We start from the raw sequence: 12,645 nt of genomic DNA on the forward strand, positions 1-12,645 counted from the left end.
CGTCAGGACGAACCACCTATGTAGGCCGGCGCTAGGAGGAGGCGGGAAAAATGTACTGTCGAGAAATGGTAGGCAGGCTGTACAAGTCCCCGTGTGGGCGTTGGCTTATTCATATCTCCGTGGCTGGAAGTCACGCAATGCTTCGAGGGGGAGGCGATTTTGTGTGATTGTAGAGGTGTTCGCCTGTTGATCTAGATTGCACTGCTGGGTCGCCCGTTAAGAGACATTTTATTCAAGGGCTTCGGGATTCATCGGTGACCATGCGTGCCCGTAACTTGTCAGATCCGAGGGGGTGCGAAGCTGTTGGCCTCTATGCTCAGCGAGCTCGAGGTCCGCTCCCTTTTTCCTGCTCAGAGAAAGAAATTTTGGTCAAGTCGATAGGAAAAGGTCAGCACAGTTTGGAGACACACAAACATTGGTTTTCATACATACACCGCGGCGTCCAGCGGTTCTGGAATCCTCCGCAAGCTTGGGTAAGTCCTAGACGATATGGCCGAGGGGCGGGATTGATCTGGTCGGTGGGTTTCCACTAATCATGTGCTGTAGAATGATTGCCGTTATTGGAACAAGGGTTTAAAGTTTTCTTGATCTGATGCGATGGGACAAAATGTTCTTTCAACCGCAGCCATCGCAGAGAAGTCGGCTCTGAACACTTTATGCTCCGCTGAGACAATTGCGCCAGAATCCTTCTATGCACCTACGGCGGTGAGCTTGACATGCACCAGAGACAAATGTAGGTACTTACGTCTAGACCTACCATCAAGAGGTGTCTCCTAGAGCACAGAAGGGAGGAAGCGCCCTCCGTTTCGCGAACAGAGCATGACTTCTATTTGGGATCAAACGCTCCCGCAGGAAGGAGTGCTGCAAGCTTTGATTGAGGTATGCAGCGTTCGCAATGAGCTGTCGAGCGGGCTGTCCGAGTCTTCACTACGCTCATGTTGGCGTGGAGCTCCGACACGTTTCGCAAGAGCCAGGTAGCGTCTTAAAATCTTGATTCTTTGCAAAATGTTATGTATGGTTCTGATCGGAGCCCGACTGCAGATGGTCGATCCGCGAAGAGAAGGTAGGACTGGGCATAGATAAAGAAACGGAAATACTCCGTATGTAGATCATGTTCACGTTCTCTCCAGCCTACATGCACCTGCGACCCTGACCAGAGCGTACATTCATAGGACTCCAAGGCGTTATCTTCTTCATATTCCATTTATCCCTGTAAAGTGGCCAATTTGTGTTCGCCAAGGCTGCCTGGCATCCCTTCGTGAGAAGAAACTGTTGGTATCACAAATTTCTTTCCCCGGGGGAGAGTTTCCTGACTTGTGTAGAGAACTGTGCCTGAACGAGCGTGGTTCTACTAGGAAGGCAACTCTTTGATTGGATTCTGTCCATCAAAAGAAATGGGCCAGAAAGTCCAGCTATCTAGAATGGGCTGTGAATCGTAGACAGTTGACCAGACTCGAGGACTAGGGGTATGAGAGGTAACACAGCTGTAGAAGACATCTTCAATAATGGTGAAATGGGGCGAATCCGGTCACAAAGGATTAGAGGAGATCCGTGACTTTAAGCCCCCTTTTCGATTCAATTACCGCTCGTCTCGTACTTCATTATGCGTCATATAGTACTATCATTGTTAGGGAAGTCCCTTGAACCCTCAGGCCGCTCGTTGTCCATCTCATCCCTGACAGACCATCAGTTCTCATCTCTGAATTTCTGCCCAAGTGGCAACCAAAGCAACATGACAGGTCCAAGCAAAAGTGTGACAGCCACATTCGCATTCTGCAAATCACTGGGATGATCTCTCAACCACCATCTGATAGAGACACACCCAGCAGCGGTGGACGGTAAGGCCTGGGGTATGGCTTAGGGTTATATGTGTAGGTGGTCTCATCAGAGGGGGCCATCTCGTGACAAACCGTCCCAAGGCGGTTGACGTGATATTTTTCGAACATGCTGGCATGGCAGAAAGCAAATTAGCGAGGTTCGAGGTGGTAGCGAAGACAACCGCAGAGCGAAATGTACGTACTTTTGAATTTCTTGAAGAAATCTTCGTCGCTCATTCCATGCTTCGTTTCGATCGCTTCTGCTCGAATCTCCTTTCCATGAGGCGCAGAGGGCAGAACCCATGATTCATGGCTCAGTGGATCACGCCCTTGTTGTTGGACATCACTAGTGGATCTATCGAGTGATGGGTGCCAGTGGCAGCCTCGTATTGGAGGTATAGGTCTAAGGAGGATCTTGGAAGGTGCTAGAACATTTGGCGCTTGGCTCGATGGCTGTCGTCTATTCGGAGATTCGTGGCTTCGACCTCTCAATCTCGCGTTAGTTGCATACAGGCGAAGGAAGGTTGCTAGTCGCCCGGATATGTCGATAGACTGCCCACTTCCGCAGCTGCATCTCCAATTCACCCTGACTTTTCTAAGAGCAAGTGGTTTTTTTCGGCGGCGTCCATGGTCTCCAGAGCCATTCTTCCCCGCTATAACTTTCTAATGAATTCTGAAAGCGGCCTTTGTAGGACATTTTTATGCGGCGGGAAAACAAATACGAACCGGTTTGTGAGAACGGAATGTCAGTGCCAACCTCTGATCTCCATTCTTCCTGGGCCCTCTTGTCAAACGGGAATGTGAAGGGCTGCTCCCCTGGATCAGAGACTTCAGATGCGGTCCTTGCCTCCAATTTTGTAGGTATTACACCAAATTTGGGCACCGGCAGTCTAATCATCAACGTTGATACCTGTTTGATGACAGTCTCCATCCGAAACAGAGTGGTGCTTCCCAGTTCTTTAGCGTCGATAACATTCGCAGTGTGAGCAGACTAAGGATGCTCGTCCGTGATAAAGCAAAACCTCGCCCCTCTCTCATCGTCGAGAACAGACGACCGATACCGAGGGCTGCCGAATCCGAAATCCAGAGAGCGCGAGCGCTCCAGAGAAGCCCAGCGGACAAAGTTGGCAATACATCAAACCTTCTGAAGAACGAAGGTGTTTAAATAGACTCCACACGAATTTGGGTAAGCAGACATGCAGAGGGACCCTCATACGTTTTATATGAAAGTTCAGAATGCCTTCCAGTAGGCTAGGTTTTTCAGCCCATACCTCCCAAACACCGATCATATCGCCCAAAGTATGCGGGTCCAAAATCTGCGAATTAGCAGCGAGGAATGCGTCGGAGCCGGATGTTGCGTTGCAATGTAGGAACAAAACCAGGCGAGTGTCAATTCCTTGTATTTCTTCGAATGTTTTCCTCGAAGTCTTGCAGGTCTTTCAAGGTGGAGGCTTGTCCAGCTTTTAGGATGCTTTCAGAACGAATTGTAGCATCCACCATATCATTGGCCAGTGAGCCGATTTCGTAGCTACAAATAAGAAGGTTGGCTGGATCCTGATCAAGAGGGCCAATACCGAGATCAAGTTGACGCGTGAGCCATTCCTTCCGGCCTAAGAACCAAAACCAGGGGAGGTCGAGGAAGTTAGCAGGTGCTAAGTATCCATTTTCGTTAGGTTTAGCTTCCCAGTCTTCATGGTATTCCAAAAAAGCCTGATCTTGCAACTCGAACATATGTGGTCTAAAGGAAATATAATCAAACTCGCTGATGACGTCGTGATATGGAAAGTGAAAACGCCAGAGGTAAAGGTCGAAAAGCCGAAGAGAGCCGATCAGCCTCTGTGGAGCAAACGAAACTTTCGTCTGTGTGTGATTCCCGGATCTAATTCGGTACGCTGTGGCTGTTTCTCTCCTGGTAAAAAGGGATCTGCAGAGAGAAAGGCCTCAAGAGCGCTCCAAGTTGTTACAGTTGACATGGAGGAAAAGCGGATTTCTGAAGCGACATTGCGGAGGAGATCAGTAAACATGACTACTTCCTCACGTTCGCTCTTTGGAGATCCTAAGGTATTGAATGTTGCAATCAGGATGTCCTTAATCGAAGTTAGGATACAGAGCACCGCAACACCCATCAGAGCCAAAAACAGATTGACCAGGCCAGTCCAAAGGAGGTTTCTGCGTCTTTGGCCACGGTCAGTCTTTTGTCTTGAGCTCGCTTGAAAGCAGGTTTAACCTTGTACGCCCTCCAGATTGTACAGCGTCTACTGTACAATCTTGACCACAGGATAATGCAGGCTCATGGTAAGACTCTGCGAGCTCTCCAAAGCCTGGCGGCGGAAACAGCTTATAGCTAGATTGAGGGTATGTTTTAGGGCTTTCCTGCAACCAGTTTTCCGATTTTTTCTACCCATGACGGCTGCGAGTAAGAGTGAAGGTGACGAATGAAGACGAGGTGCACAATAAGGCTGTTGAGCACCATATACAGCAGTCTAGCGACCTCGAATCCGAAGATTGGCAGCTGCAGCCAATCCCAGACTAGGAGTAATGTGGTAGTGTATATTAGGCTCATACTAAGCACATTCGATTCAGAGAAGGGACTGCTTGCATAAGCCAGCCATTGACTCTGCCTTCACATCGCCGTTGGGTGGAATACGTATGCCCTTTGTGACATGTTTGAGAATGTGTCCTGAGCGTATTGACAGCGTTTGGTGATCCTAGTGTGTCGGCCTCGGCCAAATCAGGACGTTTCAGGCGTGATAGTATTACTCGGTGCTCGCACTAACAATAATCCGCCAACACGTTCTCGACGTCCCATTCCGTTCCCCGTTCCTCCAAAGTAAACTATATGACCAACCAGTGCGGTCTCATCATCAAACTTTTACTGATCGTCTCGCGTCCTTTACACCCCGACTTTCCCTTGCCAGTATCGAAACTGTGGGCACTGATGCATTTGGACTACAGGTAGTCCCAGACGCGGCTCTAGGGGCCTACGAAGTCCATCCTCTCCCTTTAAGCCGACGGCCACCGCAAAGATGTCTACCAGAGTCAGCGCAAATGGCACTGTGGGCATGCCACGCATCCAGGACGTCCTTCGCACCCCCGAAGACCTCGAAAAGATCGCAAGCCTGAAAGCAGAAATCAATCGCAAAAAGGGCGACGTGGACGCCAGATTAAGAGAAGGATTGCAGGACCACCTGGACACTACACAGAATGGCATGTCAACTCTATCCGAAGGGCAGAAACTCGTTGGACAAATTAAAGAGGAAATGAAGACCATCTATGATCTCTGCGAGCAAGCCCAGGCTATTCGCAAGAACTTCCCTCAGCTGGACTATCTCGCAAAAGTCCATCGGAATTTCGAAGCAACCCGGGCAATGCGGGCAGGTCTGGATAGCTTCGAAAGAGACTGCTCCTATGTCCAAAGACTGCTGGAAGACGACGAGAACGATCTGTACAAACAGTCAAATCTCCTTGAGGCTTACATGCGCCTGACCCGACTGCGCGACTTTCGAGATGAAGCATTGGACCAGATTCGACGAGCGAGAGACTCGAGTTTGGAGCAGACATTGCTCGACTGGTTTCAACAGCTGGACAACATCGTTGAGCTTTTTGATGAGCATATTGGTTTCGTTTGCATGAATCTCATCGACCTGATTCAACGGTCTGATGACACTAGCATCATTGTAAGACTAGCCATCGTGCTTGCGTCAGAGGAGAAGAACGATGATCGAGTCCGCGCGCTCCAAGATGCCCAGAAGGATCATCAAGATCTTGTGAGCAAATTCACATCTTTCAACATCGGACCAAAAGCAACCCGCGGATACAAAGAAAAGTTCCTGCAAGCTATCGAAAATGTTGCAGAAGGCAAATTTCAACAGACGCGGCAAGAGTTTCAAGAGGATCCTTCCAAACTTAAAAGTCAGACTAGGTGGTTCTTTGAAGACATTAACGCCGTGAAGCAGGGGATGCAGAACCTCTTCCCAAAAAAGTGGAAAATTTTCAACACCTATGTGGATATCTACCACAAGCAGATACACGACTTTCTCATATCCTTTGTGGACGCCGAAGACCTCCGACCGCCGCAGATGTTGGGTATCGTCCACTTCATCGATGATTATTACAAGAGAATGAACAAGCTGGGCGTCTCACAGACTCAACTGAAACCCCATGTTCTCGATTCTCGTGAAGGCGACCTTATCCGTGACTACAGAAACATCATCACTAAAGCTCTCAACTCTTGGATTGACAGAATGTATGTGACCGACAGGAAGAACTTTCTGTCTAAAACCCCAGACGCCATCGAACAAGACCCAGACGGACATTTCAGAACCAAGACACTTGGCGACATGTGGCGTATGCTGCATGAACAAGCCGTTGCAGCAGGCGACTCCGAACGTGAAGACGTCGTTGAAGGCGTTATGAGCGCCATGTTCGGTGCACTCAAATCACGGCAGCAGCAGTGGGAGAAACTAGTGGACGAAGAGTTGGAGCGATACAAGAATCCGACGCCAGAACAACTCGAAACCTTACAGCAACTCCAAGACTGGCTTCTCGCCATTGCGAATGATCAGATTGCCTGCGTGGATGACGCTGCTGGAGATGTGCTAGATGATCCCACAGCCCAAAAGGGCTACCTGACGCGATTCAGAGAGGATTTCATCAAACTACCCACTCCCCCCTCCGCGAAATTCATGTCTACCAATGGAACCGCAGAACTGGATGCCCTCCGAGATGGTTACGTAGACTTGGCCACTCACTGCATCAATCGGTTTGTTCAACTTATATTCAGAGTCGACTTCCGGACGATCTTGACAGAGCTATTCGTGCCAGGGAAGTGGTATGAACAGTCCGCAATGCAGAGGATCACTACCACGTACGACGACTACATTGGAGACTACAGTTCCGTACTGCATCCATCCTTGATCGATATTCTGATTGAAGAGCTATCAGACGCCCTTCTGGTGAGCTATCTAACATCGATCCGCACCAATCGCGGCGTAAAATTCAGGCGGGGGGAACCTTTTGCGGCAAGATTCAGAGACGATGTACTCGCCGCTTTTGCCTTCTTTGAAAAATACCCTGAAAGCTTCAACGAAACAATCAAACCCAAGTGGAAAGTCGTGAATTTTACTGTACAGCTGCTGGAAACTGACAAGAACGACGTTGTACGAGTGTATGAGCAATTCAAGCGCGAGTTCTGGGACCTTCAATTGAGTTGGGTAGAAGGGGTCTTGAAGACTCGCGACGATTGGGATCGTGGTATGATCACGGCAGTCAAACGAGCAGCGGCAAGCACATACGCAGAACGTGGTATAGATACAGTCATGGGCAAGGTCAAGTAATCTACACATGTTGAAGGCATCCCGGTCTTTGCCTTTGGCTTCCTACATGAGAGATTCCGCCACTCGAGGCCTCAGCCGATGACGCGCCCTGACTTGGCCTCCTGAGTCCAGAGTTGAATGCCAATATCTCGGTTCGATAGATACGCTTTTCATCAGTTGCTCGTGCGAAAAACTCGAAGCCTGAAATCTGTTCGTCATCCCACACCGCCGAGTTGACGTCTCTAAATATGGACGCATTGCGAATGGGAGAGGCAAGGAAAGCCGAGGCAAAGTTCACAAACGACACGATGTCGACGATTTTGACGATTCGGACGCAAAAATCAACAACGCCAACAAAGACGAGAGGTGGGCTCTACTTATGGCGGCGCCGTCACTTCAAAGGGGTTGTTGTTGATTAACAGAACAGAAGTCGAGATGCTCAACTTTGATATGGAAGCTGATACCACGTGTATCAAACGTCGAAATCTAACTCGCTCCGTGCCCAACACCGCCCAGCTTGTGTGGCTCATGCTTTTCTCTGAGCTTCTTGCAGTATATTGTCCGTCCAAGACCGCCAGCGCAACCCAAGTGGTCGGCATCTTGGAAGAGCAGACTTGACTGGCTCGGCGGAGGTCTCGGCATCTTGTGATTCCCATTTGGCCCGCTCCTTACCAGTCTCTGCACGGTGTGCCTTTTCAGATCTTGATACTTCCTGTTACTCATAGTTTCTTGCTATCATGTCTAGAGCTGCTTGGATATGAGATGATTGTGCACATGGGTGTCTACCGCGGATGTAATTCGCTCCATGGGGACGTCCGAAACGGCTCCTCTTGCGGCGGAGGTCACTGGCGCATGCCCACGAGGCCCAAGAGCCCGAATATCTCTCATTCATAAAGCAATCATGTCATGGATCCTGGATCTGATATGATTATCCTGGTGCCACCATCAACTACATAGCGACTTTGAAACGGTGGATAGCTCCAGCTTGAACCACAATCATGGTATTCCATACCCTCGAAGAGTCATGGACACTGTTCACTCCCAGAGAGAAGAGGAATATCACCATTTACATTGCTGGTATAATGTTGTACAAGTTTGGACTCGAAGCTTTCAACGGCTCAATCGTCGCCCTAGCCACCAACAAGTACGACTATGAAGCCTGGCTCACCGACAGCACCCCCTAAGACCTTCGAGCGTGTTGGTTTGTTGACCGGACTCAATCAAGCCTTCCAGTGTGTTGGTTCCATCCTGATTGCCCCTCTCATCAAGCGTTGGCCTACCAAGCTCGTCCTATCTTGCGCTATATTGGTGTTCAGCGTCATGACTGCCATTCTTCTCATCGTGGATGCTGGGACCGGTGGGTGCTTCAGGCCTGATAATTGGGCGGATAACCACGACGATGACGACTTTGGGTACTACGGCAGCTACAATGCCAACGGTATCATCCCCATCTACTGCGTCAGTGGCATCGCCTATGGAATGGTTGAGTTGATCCGTCGTGTCGTCCCCCGAGACATTGTTGGAAGCAATGTCCAGAAGCTTCGACGGATGGACGCGCTCGTTCACATCTTCTACGAAATCTCCGGGACCGCCGGCGCCTTCTTTACAGCCTTGGTTTTGATCCCTTCCTTTGGCAACAACTACTCTTTCCTCATCACGCCTATCTTCTTCGCTGTCGCTTCCATTGTATGATTCTTCATTTCTAATCTCAACTACCGGAAACCGTTGAAGGAAGGCACCAACTACCTCCTGGCGGTCGGCATGGGCTTCTGGCTTTTCTTTGAATCTATCTGGACTGGTTTCAAGATCATTTTCAGTTCTCGCAAATTCATCTGGCTTTTGCCAGGCTATTCCTTTGCCTTATATGGTCACTGATATCTCAAAAATGGTATTGCGCCCGCTGTGGCTTGACGCTATTTAGGGAACTCTGCCTGGTCACAAATCATGGGTAAGTTTGAAGATCAGCCCCCTTCCTCTTTTTCCCTAGGAGCCTCCTGTTCCATAGTCTACAGGCGTCTGTTACCCTGTTCTGTCAAACACCATTGTCCTTATCATATACTAACATTGAAAAGTCGGAGGTAGTAATTTTGGCGAGCTTCTTGGTGCCGGATTTGTCTTTCTTTTCACCAATCTCGTTCAAACTCCAATGCCATGGCTCCGACTCGACGCCCTGATGCTTCTCATCGTCTAGTATCTCCCTTATTGGTATCCCAAGAGGGGTGATGTGAACGAAGCCTGGCGTGTTGCTGGTACCTTCGTTCCCATCTCTTTCGGTTGGGCTGCCGGTGATGTTTCTCTTGCTGCTTACATCCAGGCCTCGCTTGCCCGCTTGGAGGCCGAAAACAAGGAAGTTTCAGCGTTGGGCGCTGTCATGGCCTTTCTTTATTCCACCTACATCGTCATTTACGCCATCTGCTCTCCTCTTCTAGGTCGCTACATCGACCGTGTCTACGCGGAGACAGGTGGTTCCGATGGCGGGAACATCCACCGAGCTATCAGGAATGTGGGCGGCGTGCAATTCACCGTGCTCATGGCCGTTGTGCTCGCCTCGACATTCATACCCAAGGGAGCCTTGTCTTTCAATCCCAAGATACTCAATGATGAGGTTCTCGATCATGACATTGATTGTGATGCTGACGATGGATTTGTGGACGGGAAGGAGCGCAGGGCCAGCATTGTGGACAAAAAGATGAAGGAGCAGGTAGAGGAAAGACGTCAGAGTGTCACAAGAGTGTCTGCTGATATCAATAACACCTTCTCGCCGAATATGAAGAACATGAGGGAGGAAGATGGAGGATTGATGAAGTCCTAGCGGTCTCCTATTTGGTTACCTATGGGGTGAGTGAAGGTGGTATACAATTGGCAACGGATGATGCACGGGCACCAGATCTTTATACCCTCCTAGATCATGTGCATCGTTGTTATTCGTTGTTAGTTCAAGTTGCCGTTCATGTATGATGGGTTATCTTTAATCATTGCGACTGTGCGAACACGCAGGAGGTTTTGATGTTGACTGAAATACAATACAGTCTCTACAGAAGATATCAGCGGCAATCAATCTTGTTGCACATCCAGAGCGCAACATAGATCTCAGAAAACAAAATCATTTTGACTACTCATGGGAGTCAGCATCGTGTTACGAGCGACATGCTGCTCTGAGTTCAGTCTGGTGAGGTCCGTATATTCTTCAGACACTCCAAACCCCTATGTCGGTTGGTACAATGGTGCAAGTCGATCAGGCACGGGACTATCTCATGCATCTGCATTTCCTTCCCTCGTTAATTCCTCTGCCATGATGCGCATCGTCTTCGACTTTCCGGACTGTCTCTTTCCAAGCTGATACAGGCCCATCCAGCCACTTTTCCCCGTGCACTAGACACAATTTGCAGAGCAGAGAAGAAACGAAAACCACGCGCTAGAGAGCCTGGATAGTTCTAGTCATAGTCCCCAAAGTGTTAATCACTGGATCATAATACTGTAAGTACAGAGCATTTTAAGTTGTCGCAAAATGAGTACTCGGGAAGGCTGTGCCAAGACCCAGCGTCGCCAAGATTTCATACCTGATTTGGACTAGTTCACAGCACAACCCCAATTTTCGCTGCGGTTTTGGCTATTGAAGATTTGGGTCTTCCTCGAAAGACCAGTAGTCAACTCGTCGTCTCTTCATAAACTTCTCATACCGCAAGTCAAGATGTCGAACCGCCCTACTGTCGGCATCATTGGCGGAGATGGCTCCAGCACTGGGGAGACCCATCCCTTGCCAGCCGTCTTCAGCTCTCCAATCCGTCCTGATATTGTCCAGTATGATCCCGATGCATCGCCTGTCCCCGTTTTAAACGACGGTGAGCTAACAGCCAGACCAGGACCGTCCACACCGGAATGGCTAAGAACAAGAGACAGCCATACGCCGTGAGCGAGAAAGCAGGCGAACAGACATCAGCCGAATCATGGGGCACAGGTGCGTTTGGAAATCTAATGCCGGTCGGTGAATAAAAGAGATGGACAACAGAACCTGACAAAGGACAAAAAATCCAGGTCGTGCTGTCGCACGTATCCCCCGTGTCTCTGGCGGCGGTACACACAGAGCAGGTCAAGCCGCGTTCGGCAACCAATGTCGATCCGGGCGCATGTTCGCACCAACCAAGGTCTGGCGAAAGTGGCATCAGAAGATCAACTTGGGCCAGAAGTATGAGACAAACACAAATGGCTGCTTCTTGGGACAAATACATCTAACAAGATTTTCTCTACAGGCGTTTTGCTACAGCATCTGCCATTGCTGCCAGCTCTGTCCCGGCCCTTCTCCTCGCTCGAGGCCACCGCATCTCGACCGTCCCCGAAGTGCCCCTCGTCATCTCAAGCAAGATCTTTGAAGGCGCAGCCCTGGTCAAGACATCCGCTGCAGCTGCTCTCATGAAGGCCGTGGGCGCTGGCCCTGATATCGTCAAGGTTCAGAAGTCCCGCAAACTGCGCGCCGGCAAGGGCAAGATGCGGAACCGTAGACACCGCATGCGCCGCGGTCCCCTCGTGGTGTACAACCCGGAGGTCGACGGCAAGGAGCTCGTGCGTGCATTCCGCAACATCCCCGGCGTCGAGACCTCGTCCGTCTTCACGCTGAACCTCCTCCAACTCGCGCCCGGTGGCCACCTGGGCCGCTTCATCATCTGGACCTCCTCGGCCTTTGGGGCGTTGGACACCCTCTACGGCTCGACGACCGAACCGTCGGCCCTGAAGAAGGACTTCCTGCTGCCCTCCAACGTTGTCTCCAACGCCGACATCACCCGCCTCATCAACAGCTCTGAGATTCAGTCCGTGCTCCGCGAGCCTAAGGGCTACGCCACCACCAAGCGCACCGGCGTGCAGAAGAAGAACCCGCTGCGCAACAGACAGGTGCTGCTCCGCCTCAACCCGTACGCCGCGCAGTACTCCAAGGACAAGCTCGGGCAGAAGGGCGTGGAGCACGGCAAGCCGGAGCGCGTCAACGAGAAATTCCAAGAGGTGTTGCACGAGAACTAGGCCTGTCTTTATTTGCGAGGGCAATGTGGTTTTTGAAATTGGGAACGAAAGAAGGTACGCCGGGGTTTGTTGTTCATAGAACCACGCTGGACGGATGTGCGAGAGAGTTGGGCTGTGGTACGAAGGTGCCATCTACTATCCATGGTCGAGGTCGTTTAATCTAGCGAGGCTCTGGGTCTATGGCCATGCATGTCCCCTCGATGGTGTTTCCCCTGTTCAAGCAGCAGACATGACGGAGAGAGAATCAAGAAACAAGAAATCTTCCAACGACGATTTTCGTGTCTCTGTACTAGTCTGTTTATTGACTCGGCCTCTGGTTTCTGGACGAGCAAAGGGCTCGTTGAATTGGCGGACGTGCGACGGTCCGTCGTGACAATGTAGGCCTGGAGGTTTACATTGCGCCCATTGCTCGTGACCCCGCCAGAGACAAGACAACCCCTTTTGACAGATCAGCTGAAACGGAGTCTTCCAACCCTCTTCGAGCAGTTCTTGCACAGGTG

The 12,645-nt window shown here is 50.4% G+C and overlaps 3 protein-coding genes across 3 annotated transcripts; all 3 read left to right on the forward strand.

Moving 5' to 3' along the window:
* Window positions 1-4,843: 4,843 nt before the first annotated feature.
* On the forward strand, window positions 4,844-7,153 carry A1O5_07083 (uncharacterized protein; the record flags this gene model as incomplete). The annotated part of the gene is made up of 1 exon (XM_007747672.1): window positions 4,844-7,153. The coding sequence occupies one exon, from the start codon at window positions 4,844-4,846 to the stop codon at window positions 7,151-7,153; it is 2,310 nt and encodes a 769-aa protein (XP_007745862.1).
* Window positions 7,154-8,284: 1,131 nt separating this feature from the next.
* Window positions 8,285-9,944, forward strand: A1O5_07084 (uncharacterized protein; the record flags this gene model as incomplete). Its single annotated transcript, XM_007747673.1, has 2 exons — window positions 8,285-8,818; window positions 9,324-9,944. The coding sequence occupies 2 exons, from the start codon at window positions 8,285-8,287 to the stop codon at window positions 9,942-9,944; spliced, it is 1,155 nt and encodes a 384-aa protein (XP_007745863.1).
* Window positions 9,945-10,823: 879 nt separating this feature from the next.
* A1O5_07085 (large subunit ribosomal protein L4e) lies at window positions 10,824-12,145 on the forward strand (the record flags this gene model as incomplete). Its single annotated transcript, XM_007747674.1, has 4 exons — window positions 10,824-10,933; window positions 10,996-11,090; window positions 11,168-11,318; window positions 11,383-12,145. The coding sequence occupies 4 exons, from the start codon at window positions 10,824-10,826 to the stop codon at window positions 12,143-12,145; spliced, it is 1,119 nt and encodes a 372-aa protein (XP_007745864.1).
* Between the last annotated feature and the right edge of the window lie 500 nt (window positions 12,146-12,645).

The sequence above is a fragment of the Cladophialophora psammophila genome, assembly GCF_000585535.1.
Source record: "Cladophialophora psammophila CBS 110553 chromosome Unknown aczJe-supercont1.10, whole genome shotgun sequence".
NCBI lineage: Eukaryota > Fungi > Ascomycota > Eurotiomycetes > Chaetothyriales > Herpotrichiellaceae > Cladophialophora > Cladophialophora psammophila.